Consider the following 26,326-nt stretch of genomic DNA (forward strand, 5'->3'; position numbering starts at 1 on the left):
AGGAGCTGGAGGTGTCAGGGGTCAGACTGGACTCTGAAAATACATCTACAATGTCTAACAGGTGGAATAGCTAGGGACCCGTGTTGTGGGAGTAAGAGGAAGTTGAGCCTTTTCTTAGATTCTGAATAATCTTGGCTCTCCCAGTGGAAATGTTCCCTCATGGTATGCAAGGTTTTCCCAAAAGAGTAATCCTCAGGAGGAGAGGCTGAAGGGATAGATTCTTCAGCATCAGAATCCTCGTAAGAAGGGAGAGAGTATTCCTGATCAGAAGAGGAATCTAAAATGGAAACCTGATCTGAAGATTCATATTCTGTCTCTTACCTAGGCCTTTTATCAGGAGGGGGATGGGAACCCCTGATCAAAATAAGTCTTCGGCCATTTTGAGCATCTGTTTTTGGGCATGGAGACCTGACCATGAGACTGTTGTACTTGTTTGTCTTTAAATATGCTTTTGTCTTTGCCTTTGTAGGTGGAGTCACTTTAATGTATAATTGAGTAGGTCTGAAAACACCCTCAGAAGCAGATGCCTGCTCAGCGGCTCCGGACCCATCTGAGGGAATTGCTTCTGAAGGTCCAATACCCTGAGCTTCCAACAGCCTAGTCAACTCCATGTGGGAGTCTGTAGTGGCCTGCAAGTCCAAAGTAGCGGGCGTCAGGGGCTGCAAAAGCACCTCACTGAGAACCGGTGACTGGCTTAGAGGAAGCCTAGTCGTTGGTTTTGGACCTTGGATGCCTGTCCTTTGAGTTTCTTGTGAATTCCGGTAGTCTGATGGCTATCTGATGGCATAGTGTAATTAAATCTTCTGCCAAAATAGTGAAATGCAAAATCCTACAGACGCTTAATAGTGCGTTGGTTAAATCTAGCACAAAACTGACAACTAGCAATGTCGTGGTCAGGGCCTAGGCAAGGAACACATTAAGAATGAAAGTCCCTATGAGGTATTTGCTTCCCAAAAGAAATACAATTAACTTTTGCTGACATCAGTCTGGAGCAAGAAAAAAGTTTTCCCCAACGAGGTACTTAACTTTTAATGAAGACTTCTGAGATTTTTAGTGTTCGAATTTCAGATCCGGAGTCGGCCAACTGGCACTTGCAAACAGCTTCTGCTTCTAGCACCGCATGGCAAGACAGACTGGAGAAAATGGCGTCTGCTGCATCTTTTATACCCCTGGCGCACTGATGTCAGGGAAGAGGCGACAGCAACCAATGCCGGACCTAGACTTTGGAACTCAGGCCGACTGAGGGTAGCCTGCCTGCAGGATAACCCAAGTGTAATGACTGCAACAGTGAAACATGAAGATCAATCAGGTAACAGAGTAAACTGATAAATGAACATATGATAGTGAGAAAGCGTGGTTGTAGCTTTAAAAATGGTGCCTGCCACAGGTAATATTTATTAACTTTGGGAATGGCTTAAGGTAATAAACAGGGAAGGGGGAGAACAAGGATGTGAGCAGGCAGTTCTTTTGTACTGCTGCTAATGAGCCAAAGCAAAGACAACTTTGCGTTTAAGAAACAATCAGAATAGACCAAGGACTGCTCTGAAAATAGAAGTTATGTTCTTACCATAACGTTCCATGTTAGTTGTCTTCTCGCCTTCTTCTTGCTGGATGGGTTCGGAGCCGACCTCGGCTCCGACTCTGCCACTCTAAAAGCTCGAGAGTTGGTTCCACCGGCTCGAGGCTCCCCTTATATCCCACAATGCTAGGCGAGAGTTACCTCAGATCTCGTAAGCTAACCCAGCTTATATCAATAACAGAATAACTGTGAAACAGAATCCACCTCTAACAGCAGGAAGAAAAGGGGTGACCTATATCCTGAAACAAGAAATATGCATAATAGCATATGACTAAGAAAGAGGTGGTAGAAAGAGAGGTCACGATCACAACTCCTCTAGGTCTGTCCAGGCCAGGGGGAAGGAGGGTGGGGATAAGAAGAAGGCGAGAAGAAGACAACTAACATGGAACGTTATGGTAAGAACATAACTTCTATATGTTAAGTTGTCTATCTCGCCTTCATTCTTGCTGGATGGGACCGCCCCTAGCACCTTGTCCCGGGTGGCCTAACGGAACAGACTCCTGAGAACAGTGGAACCAAAATTAGCTCTATGCCTAGAAGCTAAATCCAACTTATAATGGGAAATAAAAGTGTGAGGAGTAGCCCAAGTAGCCGCTGCACAAATGGTGTCAATAGGCAGTCTGTCTTGGAAGGCTAGAGAAGTAGCCAAAGCTCTGGTGGAATGGGCTTTAGGTTTATTAGGCAGTTTTTGGTGTCTAATTCTCATAAACAAGGGTAATCAGAGATGTTAGCCATCTGGATAATGATACCTTTGAAACTGGAAGTCCCTTTCTGCTTTCCGCATAGGAGACAAACAGCTGATCAGATTTTCTGAATAGTTTCGTCCTGTCCAAGTAGTATCTTAATTGACGATGAACATCCAGGCAGTGTAATTTTTGTTCAGACCTATTTGAATACTCTGGGAAAAAGACAGGGAGGTCAATGCATTGGTTTAGATTTGATGTTGAAACCACCTTAGGCAAAAAGGACGGGTTAGTTCGTAAGGAAACTCTGTCCTTATGGAACACAAGATAAGGAGAACGACAACTGAGTGCTTGAAGTTCTGAAATTCTTCTAGCTGATGTGATAGCCACCAGAAAGAGAGTTTTCCATGATAATAACTTCAAGGAACATGAAGCTGCAGGTTCGAAAGGGGAAAGAATCAAAGCAAGAACTAAATTTAGGTCCCAAGGAGGAGGAGGATTTCTTATAGGAGGTCTGAGAAGAAAAACTCCTTTCAAAAAGGCTTTGCAGAGTTTGTGGGACATTAGGGCAGATTCAGAAATACCCACATGGAAATTAGAAATAGCTGCCAATTGAACCTTAAGAGTAGATGGAGATGAACCTGCATGGAAGAGTTCAGCTAGAAAATCAAGGACTAGTTGGATGGAAGCGGTGAAAGGATCTATGTCCTTTCCTTGTGCCCAATATGAGAAGCGTTTCCACTTACTCAAATACATCTTTCGAGTGGAAGATTTATGGGAAGCTATCAATATATCTCTAACAGAGTGAGATAATTGAGGAAGCCTGGCTACGGTTGGAACTGGAGGAACCAAGCAGTGAGGTTCAGAGAGGGGAGGGAGCGATGAAACTGACCCGACTGATGGATCAAAAGATCTGGAACTAGGTCCAGATTCCACGGTCGCCCCAAAAGAAATCGATGTAGAAAGGGGAACCACACTTGTCGAGGCCAGTAAGGAGCAATGAGGATCAATGAGGCCTTCTGAGCGATAGCTTTCTGTATTACTTGAGAGATCAGTGGGAAAGGAGGAAATGCATACAGAAGTCCCCGGGGCCAAACTTGGACTATCGCGTCCCTGCTGGGTTGGCCTGGTAAAGGGAATAGAGTGAAGTATTCTCTGCACTTGCTGTTTTGGGGAGTAGCAAAAAGATCGCAGCAAGGCTGACCCCACTTGAGAAATATCTCTCTCACTACAGAGTCTTTCAGAGACCACTCGTGAGGCATGAGAATAACTCTGCTCAACTTGTCCGCAATGTGATTGGACTTCCCGGGGATGTGCGTTGCTATCAGAAAACGCTGAGAAGAAATCGCCCATTGCCACAGTCTGAGTGCTTCTCGACACAGGGGTATGATCTGGTTCCGCCTTGTTTGTTGATGTACCACACTACAGACATATTGTCTGTCTGGATTGCAATCGTTCCCAAGGGAAGAGAGTCTTGAAGGGCTTGCAACGCTAAAAGCACTGCTCTCATCTCCAGAACATTTATGTGCAAGTGGCATTCGTTTGGTTGCCATGTGCCCTGGACTGTCCTGCCCTGATAATGCCCCCCCCCACCCGATCAGGGAGGCATCCGTTGTCAAAGTAGCAACCGGAGGAGGTGGAACAAATGGTCTTCCCAACAGGAGCTGGGGGGAAGACATCCACCACATGAGATGCTTTTGCACGCTTGCATGATCATAATGGCGAGACATTGGAAGTTCCTGGTATGACCATTGAGAAGAGCATCCACTGAAGGATCCGCATGTGGTATCTGGCCAATGGAGGAGAGGTATGGCCGCTGCCATGATTCCCAACACCTTTAGAACTAACCTGGCTTTGGCTCTGTTGTTGTTGAGAAGAAGTGACACCAATTTTGAATGTCTGATATCCTTTGGTTCGTTAGTGTTGCAGACATGTTTATAGTATCTAAATTTGCGCCTATGTAGGTAATAGTACGACAAGGCGACAAAACAGACTTTTGCAATTTATTGAAATACCCAGTTTTGACAAACGCGAAAAGTATAATCTCTGGCCATTAGAAGGAGATGCTTGGTGGGAGCTGTGAGAAGCCAGTCGTCCAAATATGGAAACACCTGGAATCCTTGTCGTCTCAGGTGAGAAGCTACCACTGCCATGCATTTGGTAAACACCGGGGCAGTGGTGAGACCAAAGGGCAGGGCCCTGAATTGAAAATGACTGGTTCCCAGCCTGAAGCGGAGGAATCTTCTGGAGCGTCTGTTCATTTTTATGTGATAGTACGCGTCCTGAAGGTCTATAGAGCACATCCAGTTTCCTTTTCCCAATAGGGGAAGAATGGATTGCAGCGTGACCATCCGAAATCTTGTTTTCTTGACTGATCTGTTCAAGATACTGAGATCCAAAATTGGTCTCCAGTCTCCTGTTTTCTTTGGAACTAAAAAGAACCTTGAGTAGATTCCGGATCCTTGTTGGTCTGCTGACACTGGCTGAATAGCTCTTTTTGCAAGCAGTTTTGAAATTTCCAAAGCTGCTATATCCCTTTGAGCGGGTGGAACATCTGGAAGGGATTTTTTTGACTGATTTGGAAAACGAAGAAAGGGGATAGAATAACCTTCGGAAATGATGGACTGTACCCATTTGTCTTGAGTCAGGGATAGCCAGGCTTCTGGGTACAGTGACAATCTTCCCCGACTGCCTCCGAAGATGGGCAGTCGGGCAACACCTCAGGGATGCTGAAAGGGCTTGTCAGGAAAGGCTTCCCGATTGCCCTGGTTCTGCGGACCCCCCCCTGCCCCTAGGGCGACGTCTACCATTGTTATTCCCACCTCTGCCTCTGGTAGGAAAACGACTCTGTGCGTCTTACGGAACCACATCTTTCCACCCTTTTGGCCTTTGTGGTAAGGCCTAGAAGGAGTCGTAAAACGGACTCCGACGGCAGAAAGGGTCTTGCCATCAGTCTCGCACCTAGTCAGGGTTTCTTTCACTTGAGGACCAAAAGAGATGATCCATCAAAAGGGAGTTCGTGAAAGACGTCTTGAAAGGTTCCGAAAGTTGCATAGCCGCATCCAGGCGTGCCTACGTAAGGCTAACCCTGTTCCTGCGGCTCTGCTCGCTCCATCGGCCGCATAAGAGAGGAGGAGCATGGAGGAGTTGGAAATGGAATTAGGATAGCCAGCTGCGTGTTCATTTCTCTTGGAAACCCGCAGCTGTAGGGTCCTTCAACATTTCACTCGCTTCCTTGACCAAGTCCCTTTGAAGACGAGTGAAATGGCACAGGTAATTCAGCGACGCATGGTAAAAGTCGCTGAGGAGAACATCCGCTTCCCGTCTATCCATGGACCTAGATTCCTTGTTAGGTGGATGGACAGGCACTGAAGGATCAGCCAGTTCCTTCTTTGTGGCGGCACCTACCACCATAGCATCCACAGAAACTCCTTTTGATAAAATTGCTTGTCTGATGGAGCTGTGATGAATTTGGAGGGTCTCCTGGGAGTGGGGTCCACTGAATCAGGAGCCGTCCATGCCTTCTTAGCAACCACCTGCATAAGGGGGTCAAGGGGGACACCCAGGAGGTGGAAGGACGAGAGCCAAACGCCTCAAGATACACAGATTCGTCCTCCGAAGGGTTGAGGGCTGGCCAATTTCCCCTCTGTTTAAGGATCTCCAGAATGTCTGCAAATGAGACATCTTCAGAAGGGGAATGGGGGGAACCCTCAGAATCATCCAGATCTGTGTCCGACGTGATAGACTCAGGTGAGTCAATGTGCTTCCTCTTGCACGTCCTCTTCCGAGGGGGCTCTTCTGCCAAATCAGGAGAGGCCTCGGAAGAGGATGAAATACCCAAAGGGGGCTCCTGAGGAGCTGGCTCTCTGCGGTCCGGGATGAGGGAGTGAGTCGACTTAACCTGAGGCAGCATAGAGGGAGGGGCTGACTGAGCCGACTGTGGAGTAGAGCCAGGCTCTAACACACTCCGCATGACCTCGAAGCACCCCTGTCAGGCAGAGCCAGAGGTCCCGCTCCGAGGAGCTAAGGACCCCCTCGGCACCGACAGTGATGGCTCCGAGGCCGATGTCGGAGCCGAACTCACCAGCGCCAAGCACCGAGAGGGAGAGGGGTCGGACAAGGGTCCGATGCCACTCACCCCTCGAGCCGACGAGGAAGTCCGGCGCCGAGATTCCTCCACGGAAGAAAACGGAGCGACGACGGCGAAGACAATTGTCTCGGCTCGGTGACCACAGTCTCGGTTCCGACACGACCCGGCTCCAAACTCAAAAGAGTCGAAGGAGGAAAGAGTTGATGGACCGGGGCAGGCACCGACTGATGAGTCGGGCTCTGAAGCATCTGGGCTAGTGCCTCGGACTTAAGTATTCGACTCACCACCCTCTGAAGGTCATGATCAGAAAGCCTCGATGACCTAGAGGAATGAGACCTTTGGCTCCGTTCAGACAGCAGGGGAGATCCTGGAGCCGAATGAACGGAGCCAAGAGAAGGTGACCTAGACCTCTTTCTGGTTGTCGGCTCCGAAGATCTTGTCGGAGCCGACACGGGTACCTCGATAACCTCGGCTCCGGCCGGAGCCGAGGAAGCCACAGAAACTGTGGACTGAGTCTTATCGGCTCCAGCCGGAGCCGATAAAGGCAAAGGTTGAACAACCTGAGGTCTCGGCTCAGAAGCCGGAGCCGAAGACCTCGATGCCTTAGAGGGCTTCCCTGTTGAAACTGACAGGGAATCCTCTGGTTTTAACAAGCCTCTCAAAATTAACTTGTTCTTCTCTCCTGCAGGACCCTGGGGCTGAAGCCATGGCACACAGCACAGGAGTCCTGCAGGTGCAAAGGCCCCAGACAATAGACACAAGAAGTGTGAGCGTCTGTCAGACATTTTCTGACAGCACGCATCACACTTCTTGAATCCAGAGACCTTTGCTTCCTTTGACATTATCCTAACTGACAGGTGTACACTAACACACACCAAACACACAGTTATACCCTGTCAGAAAAATTATTAATACTAAAAATAATTAACAATTTTAGTGAAAATACTAGAAATTAAGCACAAAAAAGTTAAAGTAACTACACAAACACACCCTAGGGAAGGGAAGGCCAAAGGCCCAAGGGAAGAACCAGCGGTTCTTTTAATAAGAAAACGGGAAAAATAGGGTCGGGATAAATAACTATATCCTACACTAATTTGTGAAGAATTAAGGTTAAAAGGGGAAAAAGAATAACTTTTTAGTATAAAAAGCTAACACTCACCAGGAACCGGTAGAAGCAACCAACCTCGAAGCTGTAGCGGCAAACGAGATCTGAGGTAACTCTCGCCTAGCATTGTGGGATATAAGGGGAGCCTCGAGCCGGTGGAACCAACTCTCGAGCTTTTAGAGTGGCCGAGTCGGAGCCGAGGTCGGCTCCGAACCCATCCAGCAAGAATGAAGGCGAGATAGACAACTTATCAGTCATTTCTTAACCATTTCTCAGGTGGAAAAACAGGTTAATCTTATATCAGGTGCGGTCTCCGTTTAAATTAACAAACAGTAGTTATGGATACTATCAGTTATGGATACTATTTGCTAACAGAAGGGAGTAAGAAAGTGGATGATGAGTGTGTGTGCGGGGGGGGGGGGGGCTGCTTACAAGCCAAAGCACAGTGTTCTCCAGGGGAAATGAATATTGGCTCAAACAGGTAGACACAAACTCAAAGTTAACTTCAGCTGTCTGCAGAGAGTTCAGACCCGGAGTGTGCTTTTCTTATAAGAATGACAAATGTGGTACCGCAGTTGAATACTGAGTGGTGTTAGGTCTAGAAAAGAAGAGTACAGAGAGGAGCAAGCACTTTTGAGATGGTAAAGATATATTATAAAGATTACAAAAAAACGAGCAAATAGCTACTGTAACTACTAGTATATGGAGATACTGAGCCAACTGGAAAAATATCTGTTAGAAGAAACCGCATCAGAGTTATGCAGTCATATAAAAATATAACGATCAGCACTCTGTTTGGGGTCTCTAATGTGATTCTATCCACCAGTAACAGCACAATTATATAGAAATAGACACAACACACTTACATGAACATTACGAGGGGCAGCTATGCAAACAGACCATACTATTATACTATAAACAACTTGGTGCAGACAAAATGCTAGCATGCCATAGTACCTTCCAATAATAAAGCAAATCATATTAGATTTATAACAATTCAAACATACAGCTGTAAAATATCCAATACAATTCAACATAATCAGGCATTTACACGGCCATGCACTTGAACACTCTGGTGTAGAGTGACCAAAGACAGACAGAAGGCAGACTCCTGGAGTGTTTGTCCATTTTGATGTGGTAATATGCATCCTGGAGATAAAATCTAGCACATCTAATCACCTTCCCTTAAAAAAAGGTAGACCGAACCATGACCATCCAGAATTTGGTTTGGGTGACTGACTTGTTAAAGCTGCTGAGATCCAAAATGAGTCTCCAGTCCCCTTTTTAGCACCAAAACATTTTGAGTAGAATCCAGATCCGTATTGGTCTGGTGAGACTGGTTGGATGACTCTTGACACAGCTTTATCTCTGAAGCTGCTTCTTCCCTTTGATTGGGTGGAACGTTGGGAAGCTTTTGGAAGATTTGGTTGACAAGAAAGGGGGATGGTGTAAACTGGCCCAACGATCGGTGGTAATAGATTGCCAGGCAGCATGGTGCAGAGAAAAATAACCCTCGACTGCATCCAGAGGGAAGCAAATCGGGCTGCCCCTCAGGAGTGCTGGTAAGGCTGTCCAGAAAAGTACTCTTGGAGAGGGTACGTTGAGGGTTGGAAAATTGCAGGCTTATGGCAGAGGGTCTTCCTGTCTTGCACGCACCTGGCTAGTGTCCTTCAGTTTGGAGCCAAAAAGGGATGATGCTTCGATGGGAGCATTCAAAGAGGAAGACTTGAAGGGGTCTGTGAGGTCACAAATGCGCATCCAGGCATGACAATGCCTGAACCTGCTGTTCTAACAACCCCTTTGGTCACACGTGATAACCTCATGGGCGAGTTGGAGATAAGATTTCAGAGTTGCGAGCTGTGAGACCGTGACCTTGACAGCTGTCCTGCAATTGCCCCAGAGAGTTCAGAACCGCCCAGGACTCTGGGTGGGCGGACGTGGGGCTTTCCTCAGCAAAGTCCTTTTCCATGGCCGCCACCACAGCATCAACTGGCAACCCTCTGGACCAATGCAGATTCTCCTCAGGAGGGGAAAGAATTGTCAGGTTTCTGAAGGATTGCCTCAATGGAGTCAGGGTTCTTCCAAGCACACTGCATGACTAACTCATCAGCAGATGGGATCACCCAAGAGGTAGGCCAGGTGCGGAAAGCCTACAGGAAACACCGACTCCTCAAAGGGTTGGAGGGCTTCCAGTCACCTCTGTTTTTGCATTTCCAGGAAGTCTCCAAAGGAGACATCAGGAGTCAACTGTAGGGATCCTTCACCCTCATCGTAATCCATGTCTTCCGTTAGACTTCTTGGGCGAGTCCATGTGCTTCCTCTTGCACGTCCTCTTTCAAGGGGGCTTCTCAGTGGGGTCTGAGGACTCAAGAGCAGGTACCCTGAACAGAGGTGTCTTGAGGCTTCTCTGCCCAGTGCCCTGGGGGTGGTGGTCTGTGGCAGCTGTAGCTCAGGGGGGCAAAAACTGGGGTTCTGACGTCAAAGGAGTACTTCCAGAAGCAAGAGCCCTCTTCATCGCACAGAAAGCACATCCGCCCGAAGAGGGATGGGAGCCCAGATTGCGTTAAACTGACATGTCACAAGGAGGATGCACTGAAAGATAGAGCACCCCCAAACAATATACACAATTGTGAGAATCACTATTAGGCAACTTGCCATTACATGAAGCACAATGCTTAAACCCTGAAGTACCTTTATCAGACATCTTGACAGAGACTACAGGCACACACTTTATACAAATGAAGTCTTCTGAAGTCAAATAGTTAAAGCCAGTTGTATCACTATAGCGATGCGTATAAGTAAACCAGAAAAGTACAGTGTGCACACTTACCATAAATGTAGATGTTAGTGTATTCACTGTTGCAGTGATTACATTTGGGTAATCTGCTGGCAGGTTGCCTTCAGTCAGCCTGATTAACAAAGTCTTGGGTCCTGCGTTGGTTGCTATCCCTTCCATGACGTCAGGTGTTTAACATGCAGCAGACGCCATTACATCTGTTTTTCATGCACCAAATGTCAGGTGCCCCCCAAATGAGTAGAAAAAATATTAACACCAAAATATATACCTCCAAACAAAAGCAAATACCAAAAAGGCTTAAGTATAGTAGAAGAAAGGAAAGGTATAGCGAGAAAAACAGGGGGCTGGAGGGAGGGTAACCAGGACTGCAACAGTGAATACACCAACATCTATATTTATGGTAAGTGTACACAACTGTACTAGGTTAGTGTTTCAATCATTACATTTGGGTAGATTCCCAAAGCTATGGTTGGGAAGATGGATTTATATGCATTAGGACCAGCTATAAGGCCCTGCAAAACAGCAGTGGCAAAGCCAGCTCTGAAGATTGGCAAGTGATAATGCTTTGTGAAACTGAACTCCAGGTAGCAGCTTCCAGAATATAATCCACGACCTTGAAGAAAGGAACCGGAACTCTGCTAAAGTCCAAAAAGCTGTATTTTTATTTCTGAAGTATTCCAAAAGTCACAGATAAAATCACATTGTGTGTGATTTTATCTGACTTTTGGAATACTTCAGAAATAAAAATACAGCTTTTTGGACTTTAGCAGAGTTCCGGTTCCTTTCTTCAAGGTCGTGGATTATTTTTTGCTTGTCTTTGGTTTTTTGTGCATAGCTTCCAGAATACCCCCGGTAGGCACACCTCTGAGAAAGGCTGTTGAAGTAGATGCAGCCCTGGTGGAATGAGAGCTGATCCCCCTGGGAATAGGTTTTCCATGGTGTTTATAGCAGAAATGAATGCAATGGCTTACCCATTTAGAAATTGTTTTGAAATAGCCTTTCCCTCTGCCCCTGCAGCAAATGCTACCAGCAGTTCAGATTTTCTTCGAGATTTAGTCCTGTCCAAGTAGAATCCAAGTTGCCTGTGTACATTCAATGAATGCAAAACCCGCTCCCCCTTGTTCTATGGACTGGGAAAGAAAGTTGGCAAATGAATGGACTGATTAAGAGCCACACTGGATACCACCTTGGGCATGAAGGATGGATTGGTCTTGAGTGACATCCTGTCCGCATGAAACATGATGAAAGGCTCCACTGCCATAAGGGCCTGTAATTCAGATATCCTTCTAGCTGAAGTGATTGCCAAAAGGAAAGCTGTTTTCCAGGAAAGAAATTTTAAGTCTGCAGTAGCAGCTGGCTCAAAAGGAGGTAGAGCGAGTTTCTCCAATACAAAGTTAAGGTCCCAGTCAGTGGGTGGAGCCCTCCTGGGGGGGGGTCTCAAGTTTTTGGCCCCTCTGAGATGCTGCTTTAGCACAGGATGAGAGAAGAGGGGTGGTTCTGTGTCGCAATGAGCTGAAATGGCGGAGGCATGGATTTTTATGGAGAAAGACAGGCCCTTGTGAAGCATCTCGGTTAAGTATTGCAAAATCTGAGATAAATTGGGTACTGCTCTGCTCATCCCTTGAGACTGATTCCAGGCACAGAATCTTCCATTTGTCAGCATAAGATTTTCTAGTACTGGGTCTTCTCCAAAATGACATCCCTCACAGGTTTGCTGAGGGATGCAAAGGGAGAATTGAAATGATTAGCCAAGCTGCAAGATTCAATGTTTGGAGCAGAGGGTGCAGAATTTGGTTCTCCTGCTGAGACAGTAAGGAAGGTGCTTTGGGGAAATTAGTGACACTGCGCAGGAGTGGGTACCAGTGTTGGCTAGGCCAGTCTGGAACAATCAAAATCATTTCTGGTTTGTCTTTTAGCAGAACTTTGGAAAGGAGAGGCAGAGGGGGGAAAGGCATAGACTGATAGGTTTTTCCAGCTGAAGGACAGAGCACTTTCCAGGTTTTTCCAGCTGAAGGACAGAGCACTTTCCAGGTTTTGAGAGGAGTTCTTGTGCAAAATGTGTCCAACTGATAGATCTTTTTGCCTCACCCCAGAACTATGCCTAGGCTCCCCCATTTGCATGTCAACATGTTGAAAATCCATGGTTCCAGTTTCCATTCATGTGGGTTCATGAGATTTCTGAATAGTCTGCCAGAACATTCAGCTTTCCTGGCAGGAATTGAGCTTGTAGTTGTACTTGGTAGCTCAAGGCAGTGTTCCACAATGCTATGGCTAGTCTGCAAGGGGGGGGGGTAAGAATGTGCACCCCTTGTTTATGTACCACATTACCGTGGTGTTGTCAGTCTTTACCAGTTGTCCTGGATGAAGGTGGTCATTGAAGGCTGTCAGAGCATTCTGTACAGCTGGCATTTTGATTGATATGAAGGTGCATTTGATTTGGGCTCCATTTGCCCTGAATGCACTTCCCTGCCAGTTGAGCCCCCCATTAATCTGATGCATCAGTAGTTAGGGTTTGGGCGGCAGGGGGTGGTGTGAATGGCAGTCCCTCATTTTGGTGGCAGGCTTCTGCCCACCACAGGAACTCGCAGGCAAGGTATGATAGGAATTTGTTTCCAGCCTGTGACAATGATGACTCCATAAATGTTTAAGTACCACTGAAGTTTCCTCATATGTAGTCTTGCATATGGAATTAAAAGAATTCAGGAGGCCATGAACCCCAAAGCTTGCAGTATGTCTTGCAGATAAAAGGGCTTTCGCGGCCACCTGTTTGAAGTCAGTCACCAAATGAATTTGCTTTCCTGGTGTAAGGGAAAGCCATCTGGGCAGCTGTATTCAAGCTTGCACCCAGGAATGTAATTTGAGAGGGTACCAGTTGATTTCTTTTCGTTTATGGTGTACCCTAGAAAAGTTAGAATCCTTTTTACAAACGTCAGATGTTTAGCAGAGTGGCCTGGTTTTCTGCCTGAATTAGACAATCGTCCAGGTATGGATATATTTGAATTTCTTAGTCTACAAAATGCAATTACTGGAGCCAGGCACTTTGTGAATACCCTGGGCGCAGTAGACAAGCCAAAGGGCAGTGCAGAGAACTGAATGCAAGTAGCCTGCTTTGAAGCGTAGGTATCTTCTGCAAGATTCCCTGATTGGGATATGCAGGTAAGCCTCTTAAATCTAGAGTTGCCAACCAGGCATCCTTGCCTAGCATAGGAAGTAACTGGTGAAGAGCCAGCATCTTGAATTTTGGAATGTCCAGAAATGTGTTTAGAGTACACAGGTCCAGAATTGGACGCCATGATTTGTTTTACTGGGTACCAGGAAAAGTCAGGAATAGAAACCTTGTCCCTTTTCCTCTTCTGGTACCAGTTAGCCCCTAAATTTAGGAGGGAAAGTACTTGTTTCTGAGCCTCTGCCCACTGATTTGGGGGCAGGTCTGGCCACCCGTTTGGAGTTAGCAATGTGTGGAAATTAAATCTGTATCCCTGGGACACTATTTAAAACCCATTTGTCCTGGGTTATAAGTTGCCAGTTTCTTGAATGAAGAGCCAGTTTTCCCCCCAAAGGGGCAGCTAAGAGGCAAGTGCTTGGTAATTTTAAAGGGAAGGCATTGGGTGGTGCCTTGTTTCCAGATGTGGAAGCAACCCATTGTTTAGTTCTGAAAGTACCTTGGGACTAAAACCTGGTGCTTTTGGAATGTCTGGGTTTGGCTGGAGTGGCTCTGGAAGGAGCTGGAAAGGACCGGTTCTTAGTAGGCCAGTGCCTACTAAATCTAGGAGGTTGTACTTTTAAGAAATTTCACAGTTTGCATAGATTTAGCTTTATCTTCCATCTTTTTTAGAACTTCTTCAGCCTTATTGCCAAACAGGCGGTCCTGCTGTAAAGGAGCATCCAAAAGTTTTACTTTAACATGATCAGGCAGAGATTGCTCCTTAAGGCAAGCACGCCTTCTAAGCACAGACCCAGTAACAGCAGCCTTGAAAGAGGCCTCTAAAGAATCAAAACCACATTGCAAAGTATGTTTGCCAACTTGTTCAACTGAATGCAGTAAATCCTGCAAATCTTTATTCTCCAGTCAGAAATCATTTTCTGTTTAAGCATTCCCATGATATTCTGCTGATATTTCAGCATTCCCATGATATTCTGCTGATATTTCAGCATATGGAATTGACAGTTTAAAGTCCTGATTGTTAAGGTTGCAAGTATAAACCTTTTTACCCATCTATCCAGTGCCCTGTATTCTCTCTATCAGAATAGGTAGGGTTTTTAGCATTAGAAGCCTTAATGCCCTTGGGCCCCTGAGAAATGGTTTCTGGGTCCGCAACAGGATTTTTGAAAAGGAATTTGAGACACTCAGGAACCCTGTAGTACCTGTCTGGTTTGCTAGGGGCTGGAGGCAAGGAATCGGGGGGGGGGGGCATACTGGATTCCGAAAACACAATCAATGTCTAAAACAGGAGGTATAGCCAAAGGCCTATGCTGAAGGAAATTCCTAAGCCTCTTTTTAATCAGAGAAACCCTGACTTTCCCAGTGGAAATGCTCCCGTAAGGTATGTAAAATTTCCCCAAGAGAGAAATCCTCAGGCGGAGAAGCACAGGGAATGGAATCCTCTGCATCAGAGTCCTTATAAGTAGGTATGGACAAATCCAGATCATTAGAAGAGTCAGAAGAAAGAGTCCTGTTCTGAAGATTCATAGTAAAGTTCAATCTTAAGCCTCATTGGGGGGGGGGGCTGACTACCCCTGATTAAAGCTTCAGCCATTTTGATCATTTGTTTTTTAGGCATAGGGACCTGAACATGTGGCCTGGGTGTCGTTTTTTTAGACAGATTTAGGCCTTAGTACTGAAGTTGGAGCCGGTTTAATATGCAAGTCTGTAGGTCTGAATACACCCTCAGAAGCTGGTGCCTACACCAGACCCATCCAAGGTAGAGATATCCACAAGTTCCATATGTGAAGCATCTCGCAGCATACTGGACTCCAAATGGGTCTCAGTAGAGGCCTGCGAGAGTACCGGCAAACTGGCTTTGGAGAAGTGTAGTCAGCAGTTTTGGACCTAGACTGCCTGTCTGTTTTTTGGTATTCTGGTCAGATGGCTAACAGACGTAATTTCTGGAGAATCAAACAGAGAACTGAAATATTTTAGACAAAAATGTACCGACTGATGGTGCGTTGATTAAAGCACACAAAAGACAGCAAGGTACGTAGTGGTCAGGGCCTAGGCAAGGAATACAGTACAAATGAAAATCCTTGAGGTATTTGCTTCCCACAATACAATTAACTTTTACTGACATCGGTAAGGAGCAAGAAAAAGTTTCCCAAGCGGGGTACTTAGCTTTTAGTTGAAGACTTCAGTTCTGAAACTTGAAAACAAATTTCAGGAGTTTGCCGACTGGCACTTGCAAACTGCTTCTGCTTCGGGCACTGCGCGGCAAGACAGACTAATGTAATGGCGTCAGCTGCATGTTTTATACCCCTGATGTCATGGAACAGCAACCGATGTAGGACCCAAGACTTTGTTAATCAGGCCAACTGAGGGCAACCTGCCAGCAGATTACCCCAATGTAATGACTGCAACAGTGAAACACGAAGATCACTAATGAAAAAACACTAAAAGGCTAGGAAAGAAAGGAGAAATACCAGTTATGGTATTGAAGGAATACCAAAAGGGTAAGGGGATAAGGCCATGCCAACAATGGTACATGGAAGTTTACCAACGTGTAGAGCAGAGAAGATAAAGGTCTGACAGAAGAAAAAAAACACTAAAAATACTAATCTCACTAAAATAGAAAATCAGTTTTCCACAAAAAAATCAAATAAGTTTCCACTTAGCTGAGAGCACAGCTGAAATGTAGCTTTACAGCAAACGAGATCTGAGGTAACTGGGAGAAGAGCTTAGTTCGAGAGTTTTTGGCTCGCGCAAGCTTGGTAAAAGGCTCAGGACCGAACTCAGTGTGGAAAGATCAGATTATGGTTTTAAATTCTGGACAAAATGTTAGAAATAAGTCTCAGTATTTTAAGAAAATACTCTAAATACAGATTATATTTTACAGCAAACAGCACAAAAAACCTAGGCAAAAATCAGCAACTTAAACAGCAAATTCCTCCTACTGCAAGAAAGGTACAACCACCCTTCTGTTCTATGCTGCAGAAATAGTAGGGGAGATTGGGGTCACTAAAGAACCTAAAAAACTGTACCTGCACCAGCTGGCAAATCTTTCAATGAGAAGTCTGGAGTAAGATGGCAGATCCAGACAAGAAACTAGTCGCCACATTCCAGACTAGAAAAGGTTATTCTGGTGGGCTATACTATCAATACTGTCTACAAGTAATAAGCTGTTAATGTAACGACAGTGCTAGCATATGTCCTACTTACCCCTTTGCTGACTGGGCTGCCTTCGTACGTCTCATATGGTCCAAGCTCCTTTGCCAAGTCACAGCTGGCATCTAAAGCAGCATAGTAAATGGTCTCAAAGATCTGAATATTAACATTTGGGCCTCTTTGCTCTCAAAAGGGAAGCGCATCAAAATGAAAGCATCAGCCAAACCTTGCACACCAATACCGATAGGTCTGTTAATGTAATGACAGTGCTAGCATATCATGTCCTACTTACCCCTTTGCTGACTGGGCTGCCTTCATACGTCTCATATGGTCCAAGCTCCTTTGCCAAGTCACAGCTGGCATCTAAAGCAGCATAGTAAATGGTCTCAAAGATCTGAATATTAACATTTGGGCCTCTTTGCTCTCAAAAGGGAAGCGCATCAAAATGAAAGCATCAGCCAAACCTTGCACACCAATACCGATAGGTCTGTTAATGTAATGACAGTGCTAGCATATCATGTCCTACTTACCCCTTTGCTGACTGGGCTGCCTTCATACGTCTCATATGGTCCAAGCTCCTTTGCCAAGTCACAGCTGGCATCTAAAGCAGCATAGTAAATGGTCTCAAAGATGTGAATATTTAACATTTGGGCCTCTTTGCTCTCAAAAGGGAAGCGCATCAAAATGAAAGCATCAGCCAAACCTTGCACACCAATACCGATAGGTCTGTGTCGTTTGTTAGACCTCTCAGCCTGGAAGAGATATTAAAAGGTAAACAGTAAGACCAGCAATGCACTAAGCTCAACAATTGCACATGAAGATAAGCATCAATATTAAATGGAAGACAATAACATTCTATACAAACTACACTTCTGCACAAGACACTGATGGACAAGTAGACGCCTTGTTTTAGCAATACGGGGGACCCTCCTTGACAGAAACAAAGGTTTAGGCTGCTCATTCCATTCAGCTTTTTCAGGAGTATGGGCTGATGAATACAGAAGACATGCACACAAGTAATGCATACTGCGAGGTAAACTACAGCATGGCTAAGCAAGCATACTTACCTGCACACGGCAGTTCACTGAAAATTTGTACTAAGCATACACTCATCAGCTGGTAAATTTCCCTCATGACAGCCCTTATGGCAGTGTTCAACTCTCAATTTGAGCCAAATCCTGCATTTAGGGACAGCCATGTACCAGGTAAATGTACCCAATAAAGTGTCTGGTATATTTAAACTCTGTTTTGCGGGGTGCTGAGCTTGGTAGAGAACAAACAGCTCTATCACATTGAGGGATAGATACAAGTCTACCATAAAAAATGTATGCCAAGACCGACGGGTCCTTGGCTGCACAACCTCAAATTGCATCAAAAACAGGACTCTAGAATCTGAACTTCAAGTGTAGGCTCATTCAGTAAATGAAAGGTATGCTCCAGTTTGTGTACTGTTTGCCTTAGTGCCTTTGGATCTCAAATGCAACCATGCCTTGAAAGCCAACAGGTCCTCCTGGGCTGTTCCCATTTTTTGGGACATCTGCTCATAGTACAGTGGTTAGGATCATACCAAATGCAAATCCAGTACATTCACTGTTGCAGTCCTCACTTATGGGATTCCTGAATGCAGGAAAACTTTTAGTTATGTACTTACCATAACTTTAGATGTTTGGGATCCATCTCGCCTACATTTTGTACTGATGGGTTCGGAGCCGATCCTCGGCTCCGACTCTGCACGCTATGCTATAGAGCGAAGTCTCTTATTGGCTGAGCTATTCTATAACCCAGGATGCACCACCACTACTTCCCCATATCTTGTTTGTCCGCACTCATGCACACACACAACTGTTTATATAACATTGACAGATGTTTCAAGATGAAACGATAGTACTCGGACCGTCCGGTCTCTTCTGATCTCCAAGGCAGGGGGGAAGGAGGGTGGGTTATTAGGAATGTAGGCGAGATGAATCCCAAACATCTAAAGTTATGGTAAGTACATAACTAAAAGATGTTATGTGATCTTCTCTCGCCTACATTCTGTACTGATAGGACAGCGTCCCTAGCACCAGATTCCTGGGTGGCACACTGGAAAACACTCCCGAGAACAGTGGAACCAAATGAAGCTCTTCCCCCGAGATGCCACATCCAATTTGTAGTGGGAAATGAAGGTGTGCGGAGAAGACCACGTAGCCGCAGCACAAATGTCGCTAATGGCAAGCTTAGAATGGAATGCTATTGAAGTAGCCATAGCTCTTGTAGAGTGAGCTTTGACAGAGGATGTAAGCTCTTTATTAGAAGAGGAATAAGCCTGACTAATACAGTCCCTGATCCACTTGGCAATAGTGACCTTTGTGACGGCTTTGCCCAATTTATTGTCCGAAAAGGACACAAACAATTGATCTGTTTTCCGTGTTTGTTGGGTCCTATCTAAATAAAAACGCAACTGCCTGTGAACATCCAATGTGTGGACGATGTATTCCGCTTTGAGTACTTTGGGAAGAAAACTGGAAGTTCTAATGACTGTTGCAGGCAAAAACTGGAACAAACTTTAGGGACAAAGGATGGGTTAGGCCTGAGGGATACTCTATCTTTGTGAAAAACCAGGTACGGTGGTTTGACAGATAGAGCTTGAAGCTCTGAAACCCTTCTGGCTGAAGTAATCGTGACCAGAAAGGCAGTTTTCCAAGAAAGAAATTTCAAATCACAGGTTGCTGCCGGTTCGAAGGGGGAGGAGGTTAAGGCACATAATACCACATCGAGATCCCACGGAGGAGCAGGACGAGAAATCTGAGGTTGTAAAAGCACAGCACCTTTTATGAAGGTTTTACACAATCTGTTGCTCAAAGGTGGGTTTATAGATTCATGAAAATTGGAAATAGCTGCCAATTGGACCTTGATGGTAGAGACTGAAGAACCTTGATTGAATAGGGAAGTTAGAAACTTCAGGACTTCTGACACCGGGACAGTGATGGGATCTAGACCCCGGAGTTGAGCCCAAATAGCAAATCTCTTCCATTTGCTAGTATACAATTTCCTAGTGGCAAACTTGTGGGCAGAGGATAAGATACGTATGACTTCCGGGTCTAAAGTAGGATTTCTGACTATAGTCGGAAGAGGAGGAGCCAAGCTGTTAACTTCAAAGAGTGAAGGGACTGATGGAGTTGCCCCGACTGATGAATTAATAGGTCCGGGATCTGATCCAGGAACCATGGACTGTCCAGTGCATACTTCTGAAGACAGGGAAACCTAAAATCATTTTGCTCCCTAAGTGAGTCGCCTTTTGGATCACTCTGGGAAGGAGGGGAACCGGAGGGAAGGCGTATAGCAAGCCGGTGGGCCAAGGATGGGCTAAGGCATCCATGGGAATCTCCCCCGGAGCTGGAGTGAGAGAAGAATTTTCTGCACTTTGCATTCAGCGGGGTTGTGAAAAGGTCGCAACAAGGAGTTCATCTGCTGAAGATCTGAGTTGCCACTGCATCGTTCAGAGACCACTCGTGAGGAGAGAGAATAGTTCTGCTTAGTCTGTCGGCTAACACGTTGGATCTCCCAAGGATACGAGTCGCTACCAGAAAACGTCTGGTCGCCACTGCCCATTCCCAAACTCTCAAGGCCTCTCTGCAAAGGGGGTAGGATCTGGTCCCTCCCTGCTTGTTCAGATACCAGACTACTGACATGTTGTCGGACTGAATGGCAAATTACACCCTGAGGGAGGTAATCGTGGAGGGCTTGTAGAGATAGAAGCACCGCCCTCATTTCTAGAATGTTGATGTGAAGGAGACTCTCGTCGGAATGCCAATTGCCTTGGACTGACCTGCCCAGGTAATGCCCCCCCACCCCTTCTGGGAGGCATCCATCGTCAATGTGGCCATAGGAGGAGGTGGAACGAAGGGTCGTCCCTGATCCAGATTGGAGGACACCAGCGAAGGTCCCGTTTGCAGGTTTCCGTGATCCGTATGAGGTGACGGAGAGGGAGATCCTGAAAGGACCACTGGGTCGATAGCAGCCACTGGAGAATTCTCATATGCAATCTTGCTAAGGGGACTAGGAGAACAGTGGCTGACATGGAGCCTAATAGCTGCAGGACCATCCTGGCTGGGGCTTTGGATTTGAGAAGCAAGGCTCGGACCTGAGCCTGTATAGTCTGTATCCGTTCTGTAGGAAGATAGACCCGCATTTGGTTTGAGTCTATCTCTACTCTGATGAACCTTATGCGCTGAGATGGCAGCAACACAGACTTTGGCCAATTGAAGGTGATTCCAAAGAAGTGCCTAGTGATATGGTGGCTGCTAGGTTCTGCAATAGTAGACGCCTGGAGGTGGCAGTTAGGAGCCAGTCCGGATACGGAAACACCTGGAATCCTAGACTCCTCAGGTGAGCAGTCAAACACCCTGGGGGCTGTGGTGAGACCAAAGGGCAGTGCGCAGAACTGAAAATGACAGTCTCCCAAGGCTGAAGCGCAAATGTCTCCTGGACGCCTGATCAGGATGTGATAATAGGCGTCCTTGAGATCTATGGAGCACATCCAAACACCTTTCTCCAGCAGTGGGAGAATGGATTGTAAGGTGACCATTCGGAACTTGGACTTCTTGACTGATCGATTTAGGTTGCTGAGATCCAAAATGGGCCTCAAGTCCCCGGTCATTTTTGGCACCAAAAAGAATCTTAAGTCCCTAATCCGATCTGGTCTGCGGGGACCGGTTGGATGACTCCTTTTTGAAGCAGCTTTGAGATTTCAAAGGCTGCGATTTCCCGTTGACTGGGTGGCGGGTCCGGGATTTTCCTGGACGGCGGAGGGGTGTGTGAAAAGGGGATGGCGTAACCTCCGGCGATGATTCGAAGCACCCATCGGTCCTGAGTGATACCCTCCCAGGCTTTTAGGTGCCTTGAAAAACGACCCCTGACTGGCTCCGGAGCTGCAGTCGGGCAATCCTTCAGGGATTGTGGAAGGCTGAAGAGCCACGAAAGGACTCATGGTCTCCAGTGTTGCGGGGGCCTCTGCTGCCTCTGGGACGGCGTCTTCCAGAAAAATTTCCCCCTCCTCTGCCTCTAGAAGGGGGATCGTCCTGCTGCGAGGGATAAGACTTCTGGGATTTACAGAACCACATTTTCCCTCCTCTTTTAGCCTTGGGGTAAGGCCGAAAGGGAGTGGAAAACCGTGCGCCTACGGCAGTCAAAGTCTTACCTTCTTGCTCACAGCGGGTCAATGTGTCCTTTACCTTAGGTCCAAACAAAGAGGACCCATCAAAGGGAGCGTCGGGAAAGGAAGACTTAAAGGCTTCCGCAAAATGACACAGGCGGAGCCAGGCTTGCCTCTGTAGGGCAACACCCGTACCCGCCGCTCTACTCGCCCCCTCAGCTGCATATGAAATGAGCCTCATGGAGGAGTTTGATATCGATGACAGTAGCCAACTGAGAGCCAACCGTTTGGGCCAGCTGCTCAGGTAGGTTACCCAAGAGGGTATCTGAAAGCTCCTTGATCAGATCCCTCTGAAATCTAGTGAAGTGCGTCAAATAGTTCAGGGACCTTAAGGTAAAGGCCGCTGAACTGAGGGTGCGCTTCCCGTACCGGTCCATGCTCCTAGACTCCTTAGGAGGATGGACGTCGAAGCCTCTGCTACATCTTGTTGGGTAGCAGATGCCACCACCAGGGCATCTACAGCCACACCTTTGGTCAGAAACTCCTTCTCTGGGGGTGCTGATAAGAATTTATTTGGGCGAGCCGGCACCGGTTCCAGAGTCTGGATGCTCCCACGCCCTTCGACAGATCAAATCTAGGAGCTCGAAGGGCAGAGACACCCAGGAGGCGGAGGGCTGAGCCCAGAAGGCCTTGAACACAGACTCTTCAGCGGAAGGGGGGTTTGGAATGCCAGCCGCCTCATTGAGGGCTTCCAAGATGTCTGCAAAGGAGACATCATCCGAGGACGACTCAGGGGACCCCTCCGCATCAAGATCGGTGTCCGACGTGAGACTTATCGGGGGAGTAGACGTGCTTCCTCTTGCACAGTCATTTCCTTGGGGGTTCCTCCGAAGAAGCTTCAGAGGGACCTCCAGGAGGGGGGGAACCCCACTGGGGTGACCTCAGGCCCCGGGGCTCCGCTGTCTAGTGACAGGGGGACTACAAAAGACCCAGTCTCAGTGTGTAGGGAAGGTGCCGGTGAGACCGTGGAGGTAGCCAAAGATTTGGCCAAAGCACTCATGGCCCTGAAGGCCAGACCGCCAGAGTCCCGGGAAGGTCCAACCCCCGGGGCCACAACAGTAGACTGCACCCCCGCAGCTGACGCACCGAGAGGAAGGCTCGGAACCGAAAACATCGGTCCCGAAGCGTCCCCCCCGGGGCCGACTGAGGAGGTCCGTGTACCGAACTCCGACTCTAAAGCCGGGGTTGGAGTAAGGGTCAGAGCAGACCCGAAAACCTCCATCGGCTCCACCAGCACCGGCTCCAACGGTGCCGAAGCTGTTGGAGGAGGAACCAGAACTACAGGGTGGGCCATCGGCTCCGAAGCAGATTGGGCTGGAGCCGAAACTAATTTCTGGAATACAGGAGACTGAAACTGTCTTTGGAGCACCCTGTCGATGTCCGAATCCGACATCTTGGAAGATAGTGAGGAGACAGACCGGGTCCGAGCAGACTTCTCCATCGGCTCCGAAGGACTGGGGGACCGGCTCCGAATAGACTATCAATATCGGTGCAGAGGGAGATTCCATAGCAATTTCCCTCTGTGCCAAAGAGGGCTTTGGCGCCGAAGGGGAAGAGTCTGAGCCGGCAACCCTCATCGGCTCCAAAATCAGTGGAGCCGATGAAGGTGACCAGCCTCTCGAAGCCCCAGCCATCGGCTCCGAAACCAGAGGAGTCTAGGCTGGAGGCATCGAGGCAGACCGTTCCGCCCTCGGCTCCGAAGTCCATGGAGCCGATGGAGAAGCCTGCCTAGATTTCTTAGTGGTCGGTTCCGACGGGCTGGTCGGAGACGACCATTTCTTTTTCTTAGCTGGAGAGGAAGATAAGGCCTCTTCGAAGGAGGGTTTGATAAGCCCTTTTAAGATCAATTTATTCTTCCTCTCTTGGAGGACCCTAGAGGAAAAAGCGTGACACACGCTGCAAGACTCCTGAAGGTGTTTGGCGCCTAAACAGTACACGCACAAGGAGTGATCGTCCGTGATGGACATTTTGTAGTTGCATCTCGTGCATTTCTTAAATCCTGAGGGTCTATGCTCCTTAGACATAATGCTTGTAGACACTATTCACTATATCAGAGAAAAACACAATGTATGGAACTCAGCACAAAAGGTTTACACAATAAAAAATTTTTTTTTAAACAAGAGGCGAAAGCTGCGGGGGTGCCGTCTACTGTTGTGGCCCCAGGGGTTGGACCTTCCCAGGACTCTGGCGGTCCGGCCTTCAGGGCCATGAGGAGTGCTTTGGCCAAATCTTTCCTAAATGAATAACAAATACACCAAAAGGAGGGCCAAGAACCCTCTAACTAAAACAGGTACTTGACCTCTCCGAAACAAGACTCATTAAAGAACGAGGGGAAGGCCCCTCTAAAACGGAAACCTTTCCCTGTCCAATCACAAAAGTTTACCACAAAATATCCACAAAAACACAATTATACACAGCTGTTAAAACAGCTTTTGGGTAAAGATTAAAGAACTTTGACAGAAAAACTCAGAAAAAAAGCACTTAGCTCAGCCAAGTTCGAGACCACGTCCTAGCTTGTAAGCGGCAAACGAGATCTGGGGAAGTAGTGGTGGTGCATCCTGGGATATAGAATAGCTCAGCCAATAAGAGACTTCGCTCTATAGCATAGCGTGCCGAGTCGGAGCAGAGGATCAGCTCCGAACCCATCAGTGCAGAATGTAGGTGAGATAGGATCACATAACATCTGGCCATTTCAACTGGGAAGGAAACAAGTAACCAGAAACTGATGCAACTGTAAAGAGGTGTACACCAGCTCTACATAGGTTTGATAGGTAGGAAATCTGCAGACTTTAGGTCCTGCCCTCATGAACCACCACTGGAGAACCGTGCAAGGGTTTTTTTGAAAGGGGCTTTCAGACGTCCCTTGGAATGCATAACATGCCCTCAAAGACCATGTGCCTGGGGCAGAGATTACATCATTTGAGACTTCGACCTGCCAAGGTGATCTCCATCTCTTAGGTTTCTCTTGGGGGTATAAAGGTCTTTCATACACTGCAGACAATCCCAAAACATCCTATGTTGGGGCCTATTTTTATCAAATATCTACAGAAACATTGGAGATGTTATATACTAGGCTCAAGGTCATATCTGCCTCTCGTACCAGTTCTAATGCATGCATTTGTCTGCAGAGAAAGCTCCTCTTGTCTGCAGAAAAAGTTCCTCTTAATACATTAATGTAATATCTTACTACTTCACAAGTCCATTGATGCCATATACTTGTGGCAAAGAATCATTTTTCACAGTGAAGGATGACAGAAAGTCCACGGTCCCATACAAGCTCAGGCAGAAGAATCTTGGGAAGGCCTGGGACTCCGGATGTTTAAGTGCATGCTGTTTAGGGAGATGAGCCACCATTAAAGCTTACTTTATGCAGGGTAAAGAGGGAAATGGGTATATGGTAGGAACTGAGTATTCCAAAACCAGACAGATACCACTGCAACTTCCCCATGTGCAGTCTTGCTATGGGTACCCAAACTACGAGAGCAGCTGTGTACCACCCAATTACTTCGCACTGGTTTTAAGCTTGTGATCAAAAACTGTCTTCAGTTTGCTTGTACCAAAGAGCTCCTAAAAAACTGCTTTGATGGGTCTAAAATGGGCCCTTGGAATGTTTAGGGATATCATAGGTAGGTACTAGGCTATTGCCCAAAAGCATTTATAAGCATAGCCAGAATGAGTTTGCTTTCGCCGCCCCCCTTAGATTAGTTCCCTGTGCCTCTGTCCAGCAGAGCCATTGAAGAGATCCCTGGGGTAAACTGTTCCCCATCCACTCGTCAAGATTTCTCTTGGACAGTTAGCGAAGAGCTCTGCCTAATGTAGATTGGAATCTTGTTCCAGAGCATGGGAAGTCTCTGGGACAGGAATCTATCCCTCCAGCACGTCCTATTTATTATTGTGGTGAGGTTTAGATCCCTGGAGCGTGTGGCTCGAGAGGATATGGTTTTCTTTAGGTGGAGCATGTCCATCAATTCTGGGTTGGACATGGCCTTGTATGTCAGGCAGAGATCACCTCTAAGTAGGTGGTATGCAACAAAGTACAGTTGGTCTTTAAAGGTTGAGCTGAAGACCTGCTTGAGGCCAGTGATCCTCTTGGTGAGGAACTTGGTCTTTAGTTGTTGCAGGTGTCTTGTAAGATACACCCCCCAAATGGGGCATTGTACTCTGATGGGTCTGATGAGTGATGTGTAGAGGAGCCCAATGTGCCTATTTCGCTCTGGATGCGAACCCTTTTGTGATTAGGTGGGCCACAGGATTTTCTAACCATTGGCAATGTGATTATCAAAGGAGAGGTTACTATCTACTTGGGTCCCCAGATCCCTTATTACATCTTCTGTATTTAGGGGGCTACCACCTATGTGGTAGTTTGTGGGTATTTTATTTTTTCCAAAGGGGGGGATTATGCACTTTTTGGCATTTAGCTTGAGGCCATGGTTTTGACACCAGGTATCCAAGACCCTTTTGGAAGATGTCAGTGTCAGCCGGAGAGTCAATTATAGCCCCTAGTTTGCAGTAGTCTGTAAACTTGGTCATCCAGTCCTCCTGTGCTTACCTGTACCTCTGAG

The 26,326-nt window shown here is 46.9% G+C and overlaps 1 protein-coding gene across 1 annotated transcript in view; it reads right to left on the minus strand.

Moving 5' to 3' along the window:
- Nucleotides 1–26,326, minus strand: part of RRM1 (ribonucleotide reductase catalytic subunit M1) — an 848,556-nt gene that overhangs the window by 291,010 nt on the left and 531,220 nt on the right. The window contains exon 14 of the mRNA XM_044073038.1: nucleotides 17,101–17,322. Coding sequence (XP_043928973.1) covers nucleotides 17,101–17,322 — 222 coding nt within the window. The remainder of the gene's footprint in view (nucleotides 1–17,100; nucleotides 17,323–26,326) is intronic.

The sequence above is a fragment of the Protopterus annectens genome, chromosome 5.part1 (genome assembly GCF_019279795.1).
Source record: "Protopterus annectens isolate FY-2018-M chromosome 5.part1, PAN1.0, whole genome shotgun sequence".
In the NCBI taxonomy this organism is placed as follows: Eukaryota; Metazoa; Chordata; order Ceratodontiformes; family Protopteridae; genus Protopterus; species Protopterus annectens.